The sequence below is a fragment of the Phyllobates terribilis genome, unplaced genomic scaffold (assembly GCF_046119375.1).
Source record: "Phyllobates terribilis strain yellow unplaced genomic scaffold, ASM4611937v1 Scaffold_13__5_contigs__length_258822181, whole genome shotgun sequence".
Taxonomy (NCBI): domain Eukaryota; kingdom Metazoa; phylum Chordata; class Amphibia; order Anura; family Dendrobatidae; genus Phyllobates; species Phyllobates terribilis.
The window spans coordinates 177,626,017-177,648,871 of NW_027362773.1; the positions used below are offsets into that span (position 1 = coordinate 177,626,017).

Sequence of the window (22,855 nt, forward strand, 5' to 3'; positions counted from 1 at the left end):
TCCAGTGACTCCAATATGCGCAGTCGTCTAGTTCCGGTGACTTCAATGTGCCCAGTCCTATCGTTCCAGTGGTCCCAATATTCCCAGTCCTATAGTTACAGTGACTCCAATGTGCCCAGTCCTATAGGTCCAGTGACTCCAATATGCCCAGTCCTATAGGTCCAGTGACTCCAATGTGCCCAGTCCTATAGTTCCAGTGACTCCAATGTGCCCAGTCCTATAGTTCCAGTGACTCCAATGTGCCCAGTCCTATAGTTCCAGTGACTCCAATGTGCCCAGTCTGATAGTTCCAGTGACTCCAATGTGCCCAGTCCGATAATTCCAATGACTCCAATGTGCCCAGTCCTATAGTTCCAGTGACTCCAATGTGCCCAGTTTGATAGTTCCAGTGACTCCAATGTGCGCAGTCCTATAGTTCCAGTGACTCCAATGTGCCCAGTCTGATAGTTCAATTGACTCCAATGTGCCAGTCCGATAGTTCCAGTGACGCCAATGTGCCCAATCTGATAGTTCCAGTAACTCCAATGTGCCGAGTCCGATAGTTCCAGTGACTCCAATGTGCCCCGTCCGATAGTTGCAGTGACTCCAATGTGTCCAGTCCTATAGTTCCAGTGACTCCAATGTGCCCAGTCCGATAGTTCCAGTGACTCCAATGTGCCCATTCCAATAGTTGCAATGACTCCAAAGTGTCCAGTCCTATAGTTCCAGTGACTCCAATGTGCCCAGTCCGATAGTTGCAGTGACTCCAATGTGCCCAGTCCGATAGTTGCAGTGACTCCAATGTGTCCAGCCGGATAATTCCAATGACTCCAATGTGCCCAGTCCGATAGTTGCAGTGACTCCAATGTGCCCAGTCCGATAGTTGCAGTGACTCCAATGTGTCCAGCCGGATAATTCCAATGACTCCAATGTGCCCAGTCCTATAGTTCCAGTGACTCCAATGTGCCCAGTCCTATAGTTCCAGTGACTCCAATGTGCCCAGTCTGATAGTTCCAGTGACTCCAATGTGCCCAGTCCGATAATTCCAATGACTCCAATGTGCCCAGTCCTATAGTTCCAGTGACTCCAATGTGCCCAGTTTGATAGTTCCAGTGACTCCAATGTGCGCAGTCCTATAGTTCCAGTGACTCCAATGTGCCCAGTCTGATAGTTCAATTGACTCCAATGTGCCAGTCCGATAGTTCCAGTGACGCCAATGTGCCCAATCTGATAGTTCCAGTAACTCCAATGTGCCGAGTCCGATAGTTCCAGTGACTCCAATGTGCCCCGTCCGATAGTTGCAGTGACTCCAATGTGTCCAGTCCTATAGTTCCAGTGACTCCAATGTGCCCAGTCTGAAAGTTCAAGTGACTCCAATGTGCCCAGTCCGATAATTCCAATGACTCCAATGTGCCCAGTCTGATAATTCCAATGACTCCTATGTGCCCAGTCCTATAGTTCCAGTGACTCCAATGTGCCCAGTCTGATAGTTCCAGTGACTCCAATGTGCCCAGTCTGATAGTTCCAGTGACTCCAATGTGCCCAGTCCGATAATTCCAATGACTCCAATGTGCCCAGTCCGATAGTTGCAGTGACTCCAATGTGTCCAGTCCTATAGTTCCAGTGACTCCAATGTGCCCAGTCCGATAGTTCCAGTGACTCCAATGTGCCCATTCCGATAGTTGCAATGACTCCAATGTGTCCAGTCCTATAGTTCCAGTGACTCCAATGTGCCCAGTCCGATAGTTGCAGTGACTCCAATGTGCCCAGTCCGATAGTTGAAGTGACTCCAATGTGTCCAGTCGGATAATTCCAATGACTACAATGCGCCCAGTCCTATAGTTCCAGTGACTCCAATGTGCCCAGTCCTATAGGTCCAGTGACTCCAATATGCGCAGTCGTCTAGTTCCGGTGACTTCAATGTGCCCAGTCCTATCGTTGCAGTGGTCCCAATATGCCCAGTCCTATAGTTCCAGTGACTCCAATGTGCCCAGTCCTATAGGTCCAGTGACTCCAATATGCCCAGTCCTATAGGTCCAGTGACTCCAATGTGCCCAGTCCTATAGTTCCAGTGACTCCAATGTGCCCAGTCCTATAGTTCCAGTGACTCCAATGTGCCCAGTCCTATAGTTCCAGTGACTCCAATGTGCCCAGTTTGATAGTTCCAGTGACTCCAATGTGCGCAGTCCTATAGTTCCAGTGACTCCAATGTGCCCAGTCTGATAGTTCAATTGACTCCAATGTGCCAGTCTGATAATTCCAGTGACTCCAATGTGCCCAATCTGATAGTTCCAGTAACTCCTATGTGCCCAGTCCGATAGTTCAGTGACTCCAATGTGCCCAGTCCGATAGTTGCAGTGACTCCAATGTGTCCAGTCCTATAGTTCCAGTGACTCCAATGTGCCCAGTCCGATAGTTCCAGTGACTCCAATGTGCCCATTCCAATAGTTGCAATGACTCCAATGTGTCCAGTCCTATAGTTCCAGTGACTCCAATGTGCCCAGTCCGATAGTTGCAGTGACTCCAATGTGCCCAGTCCGATAGTTGCAGTGACTCCAATGTGTCCAGCCGGATAATTCCAATGACTCCAATGTGCCCAGTCCGATAGTTGCAGTGACTCCAATGTGCCCAGTCTGAAAGTTCAAGTGACTCCAATGTGCCCAGTCCGATAATTCCAATGACTCCAATGTGCCAAGTCCGATAATTCCAATGACTCCTATGTGCCCAGTCCTATAGTTCCAGTGACTCCATTGTGCCCAGTGTGATAGTTCCAGTGACTCCAATGTGCCCAGTCCTATAGTTCCAGTGACTTCAATGTGCCCAGTCCTATAGTTCCAGTGACTCCAATATGCCCAGTCCTATAGTTCCAGTGACTCCAATGTGCCCAGTCCTATAGTTCCAGTGACTCCAATGTGCCCGGTCCTATAGGTCCAGTGACTCCAATATGCCCAGTCCTATAGTTCCAGTGACTCCAATGTGCCCAGTCCTATAGTTCCAGTGACTTCAGTGTGCCCAGTCCTATAGTTCCAGTGACTCCAATATGCCCAGTCCTATAGTTCCAGTGACTCCAATGTGCCCAGTCCTATAGTTCCAGTGACTCCAATGTGCCCAGTCCTATAGTTCCAGTGACTTCAATGTGCCCAGTCCTATCATTCCAGTGGTCCCAATATGCCCAGTCCTATAGTTCCAGTGACTCCAATGTGCCCAGTCCTATAGGTCCAGTGACTCCAATATGCGCAGTGGTCTAGTTCCAGTGACTTCAATTTGCCCAGTCCTATCGTTCCAGTGGTCCCAATATGCCCAGTCCTAAAGTTCCAGTGACTCCAATGTGCCCAGTCCTATAGGTCCAGTGACTCCAATATGCCCAATCCTATAGGTCCAGTGACTCCAATGTGCCCAGTCCTATAGTTCCAGTGACTCCAATGTGCCCAGTCCGATAGTTGCAGTGACTCCAATGTGCCCAGTCCAATAGTTGCAGTGACTCCAATGTGTCCAGTCCGATAATTCCAATGACTCCAATGTGCCCAGTCCGATAGTTGCAGTGACTCCAATGTGCCCAGTCTGATAGTTCCAGTGACTCCAATGTGCACAGTCCTATAGTTCCAGTGACTCCAATGTGCCCAGTCCTATAGTTCCAGTGACTCCAATGTGCCCAGTCTGATAGTTCCAGTGACTCCAATGTGCCAAGTCCGATAATTCCAATGACTCCAATGTGCCCAGTCCTATAGTTCCAGTGACTCCAATGTGCCGAGTTTGATAGTTCCAGTGACTCCAATGTGCGCAGTCCTATAGTTCCAGTGACTCCAATGTGCCCAGTCTGATAGTTCAATTGACTCCAATGTGCCAGTCCGATAGTTCCAGTGACTCCAATGTGCCCAGTCTGATAGTTCCAGTAACTCCAATGTGCCCAGTCCGATAGTTCCAGTGACTCCAATGTGCCCAGTCCGATAGTTGCAGTGACTCCAATGTGTCCAGTCCTATAGTTCCAGTGACTCCAATGTGCCCAGTCCGATAGTTCCAGTGACTCCCATGTGCCCATTCCGATAGTTGCAGTGACTCCAATGTGTCCAGTCCTATAGTTCCAGTGACTCCAATGTGCCCAGTCCGATAGCTGCAGTGACTCCAATGTACCCAGTCCGATAGTTGCAGTGACTCCAATGTGTCCAGTCGGATAATTCCAATGATTCCAATGTGCCCAGTCCTATAGTTCCAGTGACTCCAATGTGCCCAGTCCTATAGGTCCAGTGACTCCAATATGCGCAGTCGTCTAGTTCCGGTGACTTCAATGTGCCCAGTCCTATCGTTCCAGTGGTCCCAATATGCCCAGTCCTATAGTTCCAGTGACTCCAATGTGCCCAGTCCTATAGGTCCAGTGACTCCAATATGCCCAGTCCTATAGGTCCAGTGACTCCAATGTGCCCAGTCCTATAGTTCCAGTGACTCCAATGTGCCCAGTCCTATAGTTCCAGTGACTCCAATGTGCCCAGTCCTATAGTTCCAGTGACTCCAATGTGCCCAGTCTGATAGTTCCAGTTACTCCAATGTGCCCAGTCCGATAATTCCAATGACTCCAATGTGCCCAGTGCTATAGTTCCAGTGACTCCAATGTGCCCAGTTTGATAGTTCCAGTGACTCCAATGTGCGCAGTCCTATAGTTCCAGTGACTCCAATGTTCCCAGTCTGATAGTTCAATTGACTCCAATGTGCCAGTCCGATAGTTTCAGTGACTCCAATGTGCCCAGTCCAATAGGTCCAGTGACTCCAATATGCGCAGTCGTCTAGATCCGGTGACTTCAATGTGCGCAGTCCTATCATTCCAGTGGTCCCAATATGCCCAGTCCTATAGTTCCAGTGACTCCAATGTGCCCAGTCCTATAGGTCCAGTGACTCCAATATGCCCAGTCCTATAGGTCCAGTGACTCCAATGTGCCCAGTCCTATAGTTCCAGTGACTCCAATGTGCCCAGTCCTATAGTTCCAGTGACTCCAATGTGCCCAGTCCTATAGTTCCAGTGACTCCAATGTGCCCAGTCTGATAGTTCCAGTGACTCCAATGTGCCCAGTCCGATAATTCCAATGACTCCAATGTGCCCAGTCCTATAGTTCCAGTGACTCCAATGTGCTGAGTTTGATAGTTCCAGTGACTCCAATGTGCGCAGTCCTATAGTTCCAGTGACTCCAATGTGCCCAGTCTGATAGTTCAATTGACTCCAATGTGCCAGTCCGATAATTCCAGTGACTCCAATGTGCCCAGTCTGATAGTTCCAGTAACTCCAATGTGCCCAGTCCGATAGTTCCAGTGACTCCAATGTGCCCAGTCCGATAGTTGCAGTGACTCCAATGTGTCCAGTCCTATAGTTCCAGTGACTCCAATTTGCCCAGTCCGATAGTTCCAGTGACTCCAATGTGCCCATTCCGATAGTTGCAGTGACTCCAATGTGTCCAGTCCTATAGTTCCAGTGACTCCAATGTGCCCAGTCCGATAGTTCCAGTGACTCCAATGTACCCAGTCCGATAGTTGCAGTGACTCCAATGTGTCCAGTCGGATAATTCCAATGATTCCAATGTGCCCAATCCTATAGTTCCAGTGACTCCAATGTGCCCAGTCCTATAGGTCCAGTGACTCCAATATGCGCAGTCGTCTAGTTCCGGTGACTTCAATGTGCCCAGTCCTATCGTTCCAGTGGTCCCAATATGCCCAGTCCTATAGTTCCAGTGACTCCAATGTGCCCAGTCCTATAGGTCCAGTGACTCCAATATGCCCAGTCCTATAGGTCCAGTGACTCCAATGTGCCCAGTCCTATAGGTCCAGTGACTCCAATGTGCCCAGTCCTATAGTTCCAGTGACTCCAATGTGCCCAGTCCTATAGTTCCAGTGACTCCAATGTGCCCAGTCTGATAGTTCCAGTTACTCCAATGTGCCCAGTCCGATAATTCCAATGACTCCAATGTGCCCAGTCCTATAGTTCCAGTGACTCCAATGTGCCCAGTTTGATAGTTCCAGTGACTCCAATGTGCGCAGTCCTATAGTTCCAGTGACTCCAATGTGCCCAGTCTGATAGTTCAATTGACTCCAATGTGCCAGTCCGATAGTTCCAGTGACTCCAATGTGCCCAATCTGATAGTTCCAGTAACTCCAATGTGCCCAGTCCGATAGTTCCAGTGACTCCAATGTGCCCCGTCCTATAGTTGCAGTGACTCCAATGTGTCCAGTCCTATAGTTCCAGTGACTCCAATGTGCCCAGTCCTATAGTTCCAGTGACTCCAATGTGCCCAGTCCTATAGTTCCAGTGACTCCAATGTGCCCAGTCTGATAGTTCCAGTTACTCCAATGTGCCCAGTCCGATAATTCCAATGACTCCAATGTGCCCAGTGCTATAGTTCCAGTGACTCCAATGTGCCCAGTTTGATAGTTCCAGTGACTCCAATGTGCGCAGTCCTATAGTTCCAGTGACTCCAATGTGCCCAGTCTGATAGTTCAATTGACTCCAATGTGCAAGTCCGATAGTTTCAGTGACTCCAATGTGCCCAGTCCAATAGGTCCAGTGACTCCAATATGCGCAGTCGTCTAGATCCGGTGACTTCAATGTGCGCAGTCCTATCATTCCAGTGGTCCCAATATGCCCAGTCCTATAGTTCCAGTGACTCCAATGTGCCCAGTCCTATAGGTCCAGTGACTCCAATATGCCCAGTCCTATAGGTCCAGTGACTCCAATGTGCCCAGTCCTATAGTTCCAGTGACTCCAATGTGCCCAGTCCTATAGTTCCAGTGACTCCAATGTGCCCAGTCCTATAGTTCCAGTGACTCCAATGTGCCCAGTCTGATAGTTCCAGTGACTCCAATGTGCCCAGTCCGATAATTCCAATGACTCCAATGTGCCCAGTCCTATAGTTCCAGTGACTCCAATGTGCCGAGTTTGATAGTTCCAGTGACTCCAATGTGCGCAGTCCTATAGTTCCAGTGACTCCAATGTGCCCAGTCTGATAGTTCAATTGACTCCAATGTGCCAGTCCGATAGTTCCAGTGACTCCAATGTTCCCAGTCTGATAGTTCCAGTAACTCCAATGTGCCCAGTCCGATAGTTCCAGTGACTCCAATGTGCCCAGTCCGATAGTTGCAGTGACTCCAATGTGTCCAGTCCTATAGTTCCAGTGACTCCAATTTGCCCAGTCCGATAGTTCCAGTGACTCCAATGTGCCCATTCCGATAGTTGCAGTGACTCCAATGTGTCCAGTCCTATAGTTCCAGTGACTCCAATGTGCCCAGTCCGATAGTTGCAGTGACTCCAATGTACCCAGTCCGATAGTTGCAGTGACTCCAATGTGTCCAGTCGGATAATTCCAATGATTCCAATGTGCGCAATCCTATAGTTCCAGTGACTCCAATGTGCCCAGTCCTATAGGTCCAGTGACTCCAATATGCGCAGTCGTCTAGTTCCGGTGACTTCAATGTGCCCAGTCCTATCGTTCCAGTGGTCCCAATATGCCCAGTCCTATAGTTCCAGTGACTCCAATGTGCCCAGTCCTATAGGTCCAGTGACTCCAATATGCCCAGTCCTATAGGTCCAGTGACTCCAATGTGCCCAGTCCTATAGGTCCAGTGACTCCAATGTGCCCAGTCCTATAGTTCCAGTGACTCCAATGTGCCCAGTCCTATAGTTCCAGTGACTCCAATGTGCCCAGTCTGATAGTTCCAGTTACTCCAATGTGCCCAGTCCGATAATTCCAATGACTCCAATGTGCCCAGTCCTATAGTTCCAGTGACTCCAATGTGCCCAGTTTGATAGTTCCAGTGACTCCAATGTGCGCAGTCCTATAGTTCCAGTGACTCCAATGTGCCCAGTCTGATAGTTCAATTGACTCCAATGTGCCAGTCCGATAGTTCCAGTGACTCCAATGTGCCCAATCTGATAGTTCCAGTAACTCCAATGTGCCCAGTCCGATAGTTCCAGTGACTCCAATGTGCCCCGTCCTATAGTTGCAGTGACTCCAATGTGTCCAGTCCTATAGTTCCAGTGACTCCAATGTGCCCAGTCCGATAGTTCCAGTGACTCCAATGTGCCCATTCCAATAGTTGCAATGACTCCAATGTGTCCAGTCCTATAGTTCCAGTGACTCCAATGTGCCCAGTCCGATAGTTGCAGTGACTCCAATGTGCCCAGTCCTATAGGTCCAGTGACTCCAATATGCCCAGTCCTATAGGTCCAGTGACTCCAATGTGCCCAGTCCTATAGGTCCAGTGACTCCAATGTGCCCAGTCCTATAGTTCCAGTGACTCCAATGTGCCCAGTCCTATAGTTCCAGTGACTCCAATGTGCCCAGTCTGATAGTTCCAGTTACTCCAATGTGCCCAGTCCGATAATTCCAATGACTCCAATGTGCCCAGTCCTATAGTTCCAGTGACTCCAATGTGCCCAGTTTGATAGTTCCAGTGACTCCAATGTGCGCAGTCCTATAGTTCCAGTGACTCCAATGTGCCCAGTCTGATCGTTCAATTGACTCCAATGTGCCAGTCCGATAGTTCCAGTGACTCCAATGTGCCCAATCTGATAGTTCCAGTAACTCCAATGTGCCCAGTCCGATAGTTCCAGTGACTCCAATGTGCCCCGTCCTATAGTTGCAGTGACTCCAATGTGTCCAGTCCTATAGTTCCAGTGACTCCAATGTGCCCAGTCCGATAGTTCCAGTGACTCCAATGTGCCCATTCCAATAGTTGCAATGACTCCAATGTGTCCAGTCCTATAGTTCCAGTGACTCCAATGTGCCCAGTCCGATAGTTGCAGTGACTCCAATGTGCCCAGTCCGATAGTTGCAGTGACTCCAATGTGTCCAGCCGGATAATTCCAATGACTCCAATGTGCCCAGTCCTATAGTTGCAGTGACTCCAATGTGCCCAGTCTGAAAGTTCAAGTGACTCCAATGTGCCCAGTCCGATAATTCCAATGACTCCAATGTGCCCAGTCCGATAATTCCAATGACTCCTATGTGCCCAGTCCTATAGTTCCAGTGACTCCAATGTGCCCAGTCTGATAGTTCCAATGACTCCAATGTGCCCAGTCTGATAGTTCCAGTGACTCCAATGTGCCCAGTCCGATAATTCCAATGACTCCAATGTGCCCAGTCCGATAGTTGCAGTGACTCCAATGTGTCCATTCCTATAGTTCCAGTGACTCCAATGTGCCCAGTCTGATAGTTCCAGTGACTCCAAATGTGCCCATTCCGATAGTTGCAGTGACTCCAATGTGTCCAGCCGGATAATTCCAATGACTCCAATGTGCCCAGTCCTATAGTTGCAGTGACTCCAATGTGCCCAGTCTGAAAGTTCAAGTGACTCCAATGTGCCCAGTCCGATAATTCCAATGACTCCAATGTGCCCAGTCCGATAATTCCAATGACTCCTATGTGCCCAGTCCTATAGTTCCAGTGACTCCAATGTGCCCAGTCTGATAGTTCCAATGACTCCAATGTGCCCAGTCTGATAGTTCCAGTGACTCCAATGTGCCCAGTCCGATAATTCCAATGACTCCAATGTGCCCAGTCCGATAGTTGCAGTGACTCCAATGTGTCCATTCCTATAGTTCCAGTGACTCCAATGTGCCCAGTCTGATAGTTCCAGTGACTCCAATGTGCCCAGTCCGATAGTTGCAGTGACTCCAATGTGCCCAGTCCGATAGTTGCAGTGACTCCAATGTGTCCAGTCGGATAATTCCAATGACTCCAATGTGCCCAGTCCTATAGTTCCAGTGACTCCAATGTGCCCAGTCCTATAGTTCCAGTGACTCCAATGTGCCCAGTCCTATAGGTCCAGTGACTCCAATATGCGCAGTCGTCTAGTTCCGGTGACTTCAATGTGCCCAGTCCTATCGTTCCAGTGGTCCCAATATGCCCAGTCCTATAGTTCCAGTGACTCCAATGTGCCCAGTCCTATAGGTCCAGTGACTCCAATATGCCCAGTCCTATAGGTCCAGTGACTCCAATGTGCCCAGTTCTATAGTTCCAGTGACTCCAATGTGCCCAGTCCTATAGTTCCAGTGACTCCAATGTGCCCAGTCCTATAGTTCCAGTGACTCCAATGTGCCCAGTCTGATAGTTCCAGTCACTCCAATGTGCCCAGTCCGATAATTCCAATGACTCCAATGTGCCCAGTCCTATAGTTCCAGTGACTCCAATGTGCCCAGTTTGATAGTTCCAGTGACTCCAATGTGCGCAGTCCTATAGTTCCAGTGACTCCAATGTGCCCAGTGTGATAGTTCAATTGACTCCAATGTGCCAGTCCGATAGTTCCAGTGACTCCAATGTGCCCAATCTGATAGTTCCAGTAACTCCAATGTGCCCAGTCCGATAGTTTCAGTGACTCCAATGTGCCCCGTCCGATAGCTGCAGTGACTCCAATGTGTCCAGTCCTATAGTTCCAGTGACTCCAATGTGCCCAGTCCGATAGTTCCAGTGACTCCAATGTGCCCATTCCAATAGTTGCAATGACTCCAATGTGTCCAGTCCTATAGTTCCAGTGACTCCAATGTGCCCAGTCCGATAGTTGCAGTGACTCCAATGTGCCCAATCCGATAGTTGCAGTGACTCCAATGTGTCCAGCCGGATAATTCCAATGACTCCAATCTGCCCAGTCCGATAGTTGCAGTGACTCCAATGTGCCCAGTCTGAAAGTTCAAGTGACTCCAATGTGCCCAGTCCGATAATTCCAATGACTCCAATGTGCCCAGTCCGATAATTCCAATGACTCCTATGTGCCCAGTCCTATAGTTCCAGTGACTCCAATGTGCCCAGTCTGATAGTTCCAGTGACTCTAATGTGCCCAGTCCGATAATTCCAATGACTCCAATGTGCCCAGTTCGATAGTTCCAGTGACTCCAATGTGCCCAGTCCGATAGTTCCAGTGACTCCAATGTGCCCATTCCGATAGTTGCAGTGACTCCAATGTGTCCAGTCCTATAGTTCCAGTGACTCCAATGTGCCCAGTCCGATAGTTGCAGTGACTCCAATGTGCCCAGTCCGATAGTTGCAGTGACTCCAATGTGTCCAGTCGGATAATTCCAATGACTCCAATGTGCCCAGTCCTATAGTTCCAGTGACTCCAATGTGCCCAGTCCTATAGGTCCAGTGACTCCAATATGCGCAGTCGTCTAGTTCCGGTGACTTCAATGTGCCCAGTCCTATCGTTGCAGTGGTCCCAATATGCCCAGTCCTATATTTCCAGTGACTCCAATGTGCCCAGTCCTATAGGTCCAGTGACACCAATATGCCCAGTCCTATAGGTCCAGTGACTCCAATGTGCCCAGTCCTATAGTTCCAGTGACTCCAATGTGCCCAGTCCTATAGTTCCAGTGACTCCAATGTGCCCAGTCCTATAGTTCCAGTGACTCCAATGTGCCCAATCTGATAGTTCCAGTGACTCCTATGTGCCCAGTCCGATAATTCCAATGACTCCAATGTGCCCAGTCCTATAGTTCCAGTGACTCCAATGTGCCCAGTTTGATAGTTCCAGTGACTCCAATGTGCACAGTCCTATAGTTCCAGTGACTCCAATGTGCCCAGTCTGATAGTTCAATTGACTCCAATGTGCCAGTCCGATAATTCCAGTGACTCCAATGTGCCCAATCTGATAGTTCCAGTAACTCCAATGTGCCCAGTCCGATAGTTCCAGTGACTCCAATGTGCCCCGTCCGATAGTTGCAGTGACTCCAATGTGTCCAGTCCTATAGTTCCAGTGACTCCAATGTGCCCAGTCCGATAGTTCCAGTGACTCCAATGTGCCCATTCCAATAGTTGCAATGACTCCAATGTGTCCAGTCCTATAGTTCCAGTGACTCCAATGTGCCCAGTCCGATAGTTGCAGTGACTCCAATGTGCCCAGTCCGATAGTTGCAGTGACTCCAATGTGTCCAGCCGGATAATTCCAATGACTCCAATGTGCCCAGTCCGATAGTTGCAGTGACTCCAATGTGTCCAGTCTGAAAGTTCAAGTGACTCCAATGTGCCCAGTCCGATAATTCCAATGACTCCAATGTGCCCAGTCCGATAATTCCAATGACTCCTATGTGCCCAGTCCTATAGTTCCAGTGACTCCAATGTGCCCAGTCTGATAGTTCCAGTGACTCCAATGTGCCCAGTCCTATAGTTCCAGTGACTTCAATGTGCCCAGTCCTATAGTTCCAGTGACTCCAATATGCCCAGTCCTATAGTTCCAGTGACTCCAATGTGCCCAGTCCTATAGTTCCAGTGACTTCAATGTGCCCGGTCCTATAGGTCCAGTGACTCCAATATGCCCAGTCCTATAGTTCCAGTGACTCCAATGTGCCCAGTCCTATAGTTCCAGTGACTTCAATGTGCCCAGTCCTATAGTTCCAGTGACTCTAATATGCCCAGTCCTATAGTTCCAGTGACTCCAATGTGCCCAGTCCTATTGTTCCAGTGACTCCAATGTGCCCAGTCCTATATTTCCAGTGACTGCAATGTGCCCAGTCCTATCGTTCCAGTGGTCCCAATATGCCCAGTCCTATAGTTCCAGTGACTCCAGTGTGCCCAGTCCTATAGGTCCAGTGACTCCAATGTGCCCAGTCCTATAGGTCCAGTGACTCCAATGTGCTCAGTCCTATAGTTCCAGTGACTCCAATGTGCCCAGTCCTATAGGTCCAGTGACTCCAATATGCGCAGTGGTCTAGTTCCAGTGACTTCAATGTGCCCAGTCCTATCGTTCCAGTGGTCCCAATATGCCCAGTCCTAAAGTTCCAGTGACTCCAATGTGTCCAGTCCTATAGGTCCAGTGACTCCAATATGCCCAATCCTATAGGTCCAGTGACTCCAATGTGCCCAGTCCTATAGTTCCAGTGACTCCAATGTGCCCAGTCCTATAGTTCCAGTGACTCCAATGTGCCCAGTCTGATAGTTCCAGTGACTCCAATGTGCCCAGTTCGATAATTCCAATAACTCCAATGTGCCCAGTCCTATAGTTCCAGTGACTCCAATGTGCCCAGTTTGATAGTTCCAGTGACTCCAATGTGTGCAGTCCTATAGTTCCAGTGACTCCAATGTGCCCAGTCTGATAGTTCAGTTGACTCCAATGTGCCAGTCCGATAGTTCCAGTGACTCCAATGTGCCCAGTCTGATAGTTCCAGTAACTCCAATGTGCCCAGTCCGATAGTTCCAGTGACTCCAATGTGCCCAGTCCGATAGTTCCAGTGACTCCAATGTGCCCAGTACGATAGTTCCAGTGACTCCAATGTGCCCAGTCCGATAGTTGCAGTGACTCCATTGTGTCCAGTCCTATAGTTCCAGTGACTCCAATGTGCCCAGTCCGATAGTTGCAGTGACTCCAATGTGCCCAGTCCGATAGTTGCAGTGACTCCAATGTGTCCAGTCCGATAATTCCAATGACTCGAATGTGCCCAGTCCGATAGTTGCAGTGACTCCAATGTGCCCAGTCTGATAGTTCAAGTGACTCCAATGTGCCCAGTCCGATAATTCCAATGACTCCTATGTGCCCAGTACTATAGTTCCAGTGACTCCAATGTGCCCAGTCTGATAGTTCCAGTGACTCCAATGTGCCCAGTCTGAAAGTTCAAGTGACTCTAATGTGCCCAGTCCGATAATTCCAATGACTCCAATGTGCCCAGTCCTATAGTTCCAGTGACTCCAATGTGCCCAGTCTGATAGTTCCAGTAACTCCAATGTGCGCAGTTCGATAGTTCCAGTGACTCCAATGTGCCCAGTCTGATAGTTCAATTGACTCCAATGTGCCCAGTCCTTTAGTTCCAGTGACTCCAATGTGCCCAGTCTGATAGTTCCAGTAACTCCAATGTGCCCAGTCTGATAGTTCCAGTGACTCCAATGAGCCCAGTCTGATAGTTCCAGTGACTCCAATGTGCGCAGTCTGATAGTTCCAGTGACTCCAATGTGCCCAGTTTGATAGTTCAATTGACTCCAATGTGCCCAGTCCTATAGTTCCAGTGACTCCAATGTGCCCGATCTTATAGTTCCAGTGACTCCAATGTGACCAAGTCTGTTAATTCCAAGGACTCCAATGTGCCCAGTTCTATAGTTTCAGTGACTCCAATGTGCCCAGTTTGATAGTTCCAGTGACTCCAATGTGCGCAGTCGTATAGTTCCAGTGACTCCAGTGTGCCCAGTCTGATTGTTCAGTTGACTCCAATGTGCCAGTCCGATAGTTCCAGTGACTCCAATGTGCCCAGTCCTATAGTTCCAGTGACTTCAATGTGCCCAGTCCTATCGTTCCAGTGGTCCCAATATGCCCAGTCCTATAGTTCCAGTGACTCCAATGTGCCCAGTCCTATAGGTCCAATGACTCCAATGTGCCCAGTCCTATTGTTCCACTGACTCCAATGTGCCCAGTTCTATAGGTCCAGTGACTCCAATATGCGCAGTCGTCTAGTTTCAGTGTCTTCAATGTACCCAGTCCTATCGTTCCAGTGGTCCCAATATGCCCAGTCCTATAGTTCCAGTGACTCCAATGTGCCCAGTCCTATAGGTCCAGTGACTCCAATATGCGCAGTCGTCTAGGTCCAGTGACTCCTATGTGCCCAGTCCTATAGTTCCAGTGACTCCAATGTGCGCAGTCGTCTAGGTCCAGTGACTCCAATTTGCCCAGTCCTATAGTTTCAGTGACTCCAATATGCGCAGTCGTCTAGGTCCAGTGACTCCAATGTGCCCAGTCCTATAGTTCCAGTGACTCCAATGTGCCCAGTCCTATAGTTCCAGTGACTCCAATGTACCCAGTTCTATAGTTCCAATGACTCCAATGTGCCCAGTCCTATAGGTCCAGTGACTCCAATATGCCCAGTCCTATAGGTCCAGTGACTCCAATGTGACCAGTCTTATAAGTCCAGTGACTCCAATGTGCCCAGTCCTATCGTTCCAGTGACTCCAATGTGTCCAGTCCTATAGGTCCAGTGACTCCAATGTGCCCAGTCCTATAGGTCCAGTGACTCCAATATGCCCAGTCCTATCGTTCCAGTGGTCACAATGTTCCCAGTCCTATAGTTCCAGTGACTCCAATGTGCCCAGTTCTACAGGTCCAGTGACTCCAATGTGCCCAGTCCTATAGGTCCAGTGACTCCAATGTGCCCAGTTCTATAGGTCCAGTGACTCCAATGTGCCCAGTCCTATAGTTCCAGTGACTCCAATGTACCCAGTTCTATAGTTCCAATGACTCCAATGTGCCCAGACCTATAGTTCCAGGGACTCCAATATGCCCATTCCTATAGTTCCAGTGACTCCAATGTGCCCAGTCCTATAGTTCCAGTGACTCCAATGTGCCCAGTCCTATAGTTCCAGTGACTCCAATGTGTCCAGTCCTATAGGTCCAGTGACTCCAATGTGCCCAGTCCTATAGGTCCAGTGACTCCAATGTGCCCAGTCCTATCGTTCCAGTGGTCACAATGTTCCCAGTCCTATAGTTCCAGTGACTCCAATGTGCCCAGTCCTATAGTTCCAGTGACTCCAATGTGCCCAGTCCTATAGTTCCAGTGACTCCAATGTGCCCAGTCCTATAGGTCCAGTGACTCCAATGTGCCCAGTCCTATAGGTCCAGTGACTCCAATGTGCCCAGTCCTATAGGTCCAGTGACTCCAATGTGCCCAGTCGTCTAGGTCCAGTGACTCCAATGTGCCCAGTCCTATAGGTCCAGTGACTCCAATGTGCCCAGTTCTACAGGTCCAGTGACTCCAATGTGCCCAGTCCTATAGGTCCAGTGACTCCATTGTGCCCAGTTCTATAGGTCCAGTGACTCCAATGTGCGCAGTCGTCTAGGTCCAGTGACTCCAATGTTCCCAGTCCGATAATTCCAATGACTCCTATGTGCCCAGTCCTATAGTTCCAATGACTCCTATGTGCCCAGTCTGATAGTTCAAGTGACTCCAATGTGCCCTGTCTGATAGTTCAAGTGACTCCAATATGCCCAGTCCTATAGGTCCAGTGACTCCAATGTGCCCAGTGCTATAGGTCCAGTGACTCCAATGTGCCCAGTCCTGTAGGTCCAGTGACTCCAATGTGCCCAGTCCTGTAGGTCCAGTGACTCCAATGTGCCCAGTCCTATAGGTCCAGTGACTCCAATGTGCCCAGTCCTATAGGTCCAGTGACTCCAATGTGCCCAGTCCTATAGGTCCAGTGACTCCAATGTGCCCAGTCCTATAGGTCCAGTGACTCCAATGTGCCCAGTCCTATAGTTCCAGTGACTCCAATGTGCCCAGTCCTATAGGTCCAGTGACTCCAATGTGCCCAGTCCTATAGGTCCAGTGACTCCAATGTGACCAGTCTTATAAGTCCAGTGACTCCAATGTGCCCAGTACTATCGTTCCAGTGGTCCCAATGTGCCCAGTCCTATAGTTCCAGTGACTCCAATGTGCCCATTCCTATAGTTCCAGTGACTCCAAGGTGCCCAGTCCTATAGTTCCAGTGACTCCAATGTGCCCAGTCCTATAGTTCCAGTGACTCCAATGTGTCCAGTCCTATAGTTCCAGTGACTCCAATGTGCCCAGTCCTATAGGTCCAGTGACTCCAATGTGCCCAGTCCTATCGTTCCAGTGGTCACAATGTGCCCAGTCCTATAGTTCCAGTGACTCCAATGTGCCCAGTCCTATAGTTCCAGTGACTCCAATGTGCCCAGTCCTATAGGTCCAGTGACTCCAATGTGCCCAGTCCTATAGGTCCAGTGACTCCAATGTACCCAGTCGTCTAGGTCCAGTGACTCCAATGTGCCCAGTCCTATAGGTCCAGTGACTCCAATGTGCCCAGTTCTACAGGTCCAGTGACTCCAATGTGCCCAGTCCTATAGGTCCAGTGACTCCAATGTGCCCAGTTCTATAGGTCCAGTGACTCCAATGTGCGCAGTCGTCTAGGTCCAGTGACTCCAATGTTCCCAGTCCGATAATTCCAATGACTCCTATGTGCCCAGTCCTATAGTTCCAGTGACTCCTATGTGCCCAGTCTGATAGTTCAAGTGACTCCAATGTGCCCTGTCTGATAGTTCAAGTGACTCCAATATGCCCAGTCCTATAGGTCCAGTGACTCCAATGTGCCCAGTTCTATAGGTCCAGTGACTCCAATGTGTCCAGTCCTGTAGGTCCAGTCACTCCAATGTGCCCAGTCCTGTAGGTCCAGTGACTCCAATGTGCCCAGTCCTATAGGTCCAGTGACTCCAATGTGCCCAGTCCTATAGGTCCAGTGACTCCAATGTGCCCAGTCCTATAGGTCCAGTGACTCCAATGTGCCCAGTCCTATAGGTCCAGTGACTCCAATGTGCCCAGTCCTATAGTTCCAGTGACTCCAATGTGCCCAGTCCTATAGGTCCAGTGACTCCAATGTGCCCAGTCCTATAGGTCCAGTGACTCCAATGTGACCAGTCTTATAAGTCCAGTGACTCCAAGGTGCCCAGTCCTATCGTTCCAGTGGTCCCAATGTGCCCAGTCCTATAGTTCCAGTGACTCCAATGTGCCCATTCCTATAGTTCCAGTGACTCCAATGTGCCCAGTCCTATAGTTCCAGTGACTCCAATGTGCCCAGTCCTATAGTTCCAGTGACTCCAATGTGTCCAGTCATATAGGTCCAGTGACTCCAATGTGCCCAGTCCTATAGGTCCAGTGACTCCAATGTGCCCAGTCCTATCGTTCCAGTGGTCACAATGTGCCCAGTCCTATAGTTCCAGTGACTCCAATGTGCCCAGTCCTATAGTTCCAGTGACTCCAATGTGCCCAGTCCTATAGTTCCAGTGACTCCAATGTGCCCAGTCCTATAGGTCCAGTGACTCCAATGTGCCCAGTCCTATAGGTCCAGTGACTCCAATGTGCCCAGTCCTATAGGTCCAGTGACTCCAATGTGCCCAGTCGTCTAGGTCCAGTGACTCCAATGTGCCCAGTCCTATAGGTCCAGTGACTCCAATGTGCCCAGTTCTACAGGTCCAGTGACTCCAATGTGCCCAGTCCTATAGGTCCAGTGACTCCAATGTGCCCAGTTCTATAGGTCCAGTGACTCCAATGTGCGCAGTCGTCTAGGTCCAGTGACTCCAATGTTCCCAGTCCGATAATTCCAATGACTCCTATGTGCCCAGTCCTATAGTTCCAGTGACTCCTATGTGCCCAGTCTGATAGTTCAAGTGACTCCAATGTGCCCTGTCTGATAGTTCAAGTGACTCCAATATGCCCAGTCCTATAGGTCCAGTGACTCCAATGTGCCCAGTTCTATAGGTCCAGTGACTCCAATGTGCCCAGTCCTGTAGGTCCAGTGACTCCAATGTGCCCAGTGCTGTAGGTCCAGTGACTCCAATGTGCCCAGTCCTATAGGTCCAGTGACTCCAATGTGCCCAGTCCTATAGGTCCAGTGACTCCAATGTGCCCAGTCCTATAGGTCCAGTGACTCCAATGTGCCCAGTCCTATAGGTCCAGTGACTCCAATGTTCCCAGTCCTATAGGTCCAGTGACTCCAATGTGCCCAGTCCTATAGGTCTAGTGACTCCAATGTGCCCAGTCCTATAGGTCTAGTGACTCCAATGTGCCCAGTCCTATAGGTCCAGTGACTCCAATGTGCCCAGTCCTATAGGTCTAGTGACTGGGAACCTTCTGACTGATCTGAGTGCTTGTTCTTTGTAGACTTATGACTATTATACATGACATCTAGGGCCTTTGTCTCTTCACACTGTTCCGTAGTATTGATTGGGTCTCTTAATATTAATGGCGGATCTCTGTCGCCCATACATACATGCATCCACACAACAGTGAGACTTTCGCTGCTCACGCCTTGTGTCTGCTACATTACATGCAATGTGTAGGATCAAACATATCAAGATAGAAATGGAAGTCTGCTTGGTAAAAATGTTTTCCGTCACTTCTTGGCCCATCAGACATATGTGAAGAGCATAGTATTGTTCTCATAATCTGAATTCATTGTTTGTTGACATGTTCCCTGCATGTGTAAAAGACAGAAAATGGCTGCATGCTATGTCTGTAGCTGCAAGAAGTGGGTGGTATCACTATGGCAACAGGAGGAATTGACGCGAGCGTGCAAATACGGCACTCCGTCTTTAAATTACATTTCTGGGGCAGTTCGTGCTACGTAGACCATAGGTAACAGCTGCAGATGTCAATTATTCCAATTGTTAGCAAACTATCTGGTGGTGTGAGCCTAGCCGTGCAGATGACGAGTGGAGCATGAAGACGGCCTGCTATATGTATGGTGCAAGTAGTAATAAGAGCTCTGCCATGCTGTTTACAAATGCTGGAAATTATACCAATGCATGCGGAAGGAAAAAAATCAGCTGTAAGGTTCAAAATGAAGCGCTTCCATAAGTTAAAGTAGGAGCAGACACTGTAGTGTGCGCAATGGATTTGTATCCTCTGTGATCTCTCGTCTTGTCGTCTCTCCATAGTTTGGCTCTGCTGGATTTTGTTGCCAAGTGATACAACTCTCAGCATGTAACAGTGCATGGGAATCCCGCTGGAATGGCTACACTGTCGACTTCATTCTTAGTCCATTCAACTTTATGATCCACCGCTGTACTTTTTACATTTCACCTTCCAAACGAAGGTTGTAAAGGTTGTAGCCATCATTTCCAAGTAGAGTGGTGGCCTCCAGTGTGCGCCCATCGCCCTCCTTCCATCCTCCCATTCATCTTATAGCATGGATCAGTAGCAGACGATGGGCTAACCATTTCCTTTACCATTGCTCCTGTTTCCGGCAGTAGCACCACAATGCCACCGATAAGCTGAAAGATGAAGGAAAGTGGGCAGCACACTGTTCTGCCAGACCTTACGCTGCATGATCTTGGTATATAGCACCACCACATAGAGTAGTGTCTTGCTACTTGATGCTTTTCTCTTGGCTAAAATTGGATCTGATTGGCTGCTGTAATTTTATGGAAAAACATGGAGACAAAGGAAGAATCGTTTTTTTTTCTCAGGATACAATTTGAGCCATAAGATCCCTTCAAGGGTCTGCGCAAGTAGGACGATTTGATGCATGGGCAATGGGCACCTACTAACGCAGAAAGCAATGTTCAGCTGCATGGAAACACTAAGCTCCATTGGAGAAGACAATGGCTGCCTCTGCATGTAGCTCTTCTACTTTTTTTTTTTTTACTTTGCTCTTTTTAAAATGATCAACAAGCTTGAATTTTAAAAAGACCGTGGAGAAGTCTTAAGTCTTCATTGTATTCTTTACAGGCATATTTTTGCAAAGAGCATCGTGTCATTGCTAGATATGCAAATAAAGGCAGCTACGGCGGCTTGGGCTGATGTTCCGGAAAGAAGCGCCTGATTGTGATCGCCCGGACAGAACCTCGGCATATGGACAAACACATCAACATCGGGCAACGGTAACTCTCCACAGCCTCTGCTGCCAAAACCTAAAACTCTACAGAACACTACTCATTTACTTATTTAGCATGAATTGCATGATGTATAAAATGTGAAGACGCAGATGATTCTGTTCAGAGGTAAAATGCATTTATTTCTTTTACAAACATGTAGCAAAATGTGAACATTTGAATCTGTACATTCATTGCTCGGGGATGAGATTTTGTGCATAGACTGCCAGTTTGTAACAAGACGTGCACTCTACCAGCCATCGGTCACATTTACCACATCCACACGTCGTAGAACAACATCGCTCTATGGACAGCTACAACTTTGACTCGTGTATAGTCAGATTTGGATTTTCTGTTTTCATTGGCATGCTTGTGACCATGGAGCCGTCATCTGATCCGATAACACGTGGCCTATACTGACTGTCCAGAAGAGATCTCTTGTATGTTATCAGTATATATGAAACATGGTGGTTACCCCTAAAGATCTGTTTCTTACTAAATCATCAAAAATGGATATCAAACATACAACATGCTAGTTTAATGCTGGGACTTGCAGTATGAAATCAGGAAACATTTGTCAAAGTATGAACTGACCTGCATTGTATGCAAAATTCAACGTTTTTAGCAAAGGTGCATGCAAATGTTATGCAAAAAGAAACTTGCATGAAATAAATTTTGTATTGTAATTTCACCTGCCGGCTGTATAGAAAATTATGTTGGAGACAGACACTAACGATTACATTCTGCAGGTGTCATTCTATGAAATGATATGTCTTCATCAACTCTCCACATGGGTAAGAAGCAGAAGAAGCCTTCAAAGTATATCAGGATAAGTGCACGGGTCATTGAGACGACGATGTCACAAGAGCAACAGAATGACCCTCCTGACCCCATATGTAATGTCTACGTCTGGCTCTACAATTACACGAGTACACTGCTTATAATGTGCAAAATAAACTGTGTGTGATCTATAGGCATATCGTACAATTACTGAGCAATGCAGAGGAGTATAACCCCGTGATATCCATGAATAGCTCGCCATTATAGAGGACTATACTGCCTGTGATATCCATGATAAACTCACCATTATAGAGGAGTATACTGCCTGTGATGTCCATGATGAGCTCACCATTATAGAGGAGTATACTGCCTGTGGTGTCCATGATGAGCTCACCATTATAGAGGAGTATACTGCCTGTGATATCCATGGTAAACTCACCATTATAGAGGAGTATACTGCCTGTGATATCCATGATAAACTCACCATTATAGAGGAGTATACTGCCTGTGATGTCCATGATAATCTCACCATTATAGAGGAGTATACTGCCTGTGATATCCATTATAATCTCGCCATTATAGAGGAGTATACTGCCTGTGATGTCCATGATAAGCTCACCATTATAGAGGAGTATACTGCCTGTGATGTCCATGATAATCTCACCATTATAGAGGAGTATACTGCTTGTGATATCCAAGATAATCTCACCATTATAGAGGAGTATACTGCTTGTGATGTCCATGATAAGCTCACCATTATAGAGGAGTATACTGCCTGTGATGTCCATGATAAGCTCACCATTATAGAGGAGTATACTGCCTGTGATGTCCATGATAATCTCACCATTATAGAGGAGTATGCTGCCTGTGATGTCCATGATAAACTCACCATTATAGAGGAGTATACTGCCTGTGATGTCCATGATAAGCTCACCATTATAGAGGAGTATACTGCCTGTGATGTCCATGATAATCTCACCATTATAGAGGAGTATACTGCTTGTGATATCCAAGATAATCTCACCATTATAGAGGAGTATACTGCCTGTGATGTCCATGATAATCTCACCATTATAGAAGAGTATGCTGCCTGTGATGTCCATGATAAGCTCACCATTATAGAGGAGTATACTGCCTGTGAGGTCCATAATAAGCTCAACTTTATAGAGGAGTATAGTGCCTTTGATATCCATGATTATCTCACCAATACAGTGGAGTATACTGCCTGTGATGTCCATGATGAGCTCACCATTATACAGGAGTATACTGCCTGTGATGTCCATGATAAGCTCACCATTATAGAGGACTATACTGCCTGTGATGTCCATGATAAGCTCACCATTATAGAGGAGTATACTGCTTGTGATATCCAAGATAATCTCACCATTATAGAGGAGTATACTGCTTGTGATATCCAAGATAATCTCACCATTATAGAGGAGTATACTGCCTGTGATGTCCATGATAATCTCACCATTATAGAGGAGTATACTGCCTGTGGTGTCCATGATCATCTCACCATTATAGAGGAGTATACTGCCTGTGATGTCCATGATAATCTCACCATTATAGAGGAGTATACTGCTTGTGATATCCAAGATAATCTCACCATTATAGAGGAGTATACTGCCTGTGATGTTCATGATAAACTCACCATTATAGAGGAGTATACTGCCTGTGATGTCCATGATAATCTCACCATTATAGAGGAGTATACTGCCTGTGATGTCCAAGATAATCTCACCATTATAGAGGAGTATGCTGCCTG

The 22,855-nt window shown here is 48.1% G+C and overlaps 1 protein-coding gene across 3 annotated transcripts in view; it reads left to right on the forward strand.

Annotated features, from left to right (window-relative positions):
• KCNC1 (potassium voltage-gated channel subfamily C member 1) overlaps positions 1-20,998 on the forward strand; it is a 341,595-nt gene extending 320,597 nt beyond the window's left edge. For 2 of the 3 annotated variants that reach the window (XM_073659075.1, XM_073659074.1), the window contains one exon: positions 20,165-20,998. In XM_073659075.1, coding sequence (XP_073515176.1) covers positions 20,165-20,199 — 35 coding nt within the window. In that variant the 3' untranslated portion in view covers positions 20,200-20,998. The other variant, XM_073659073.1, reaches the window with a different exon arrangement.
• Positions 20,999-22,855: the final 1,857 nt, after the last annotated feature.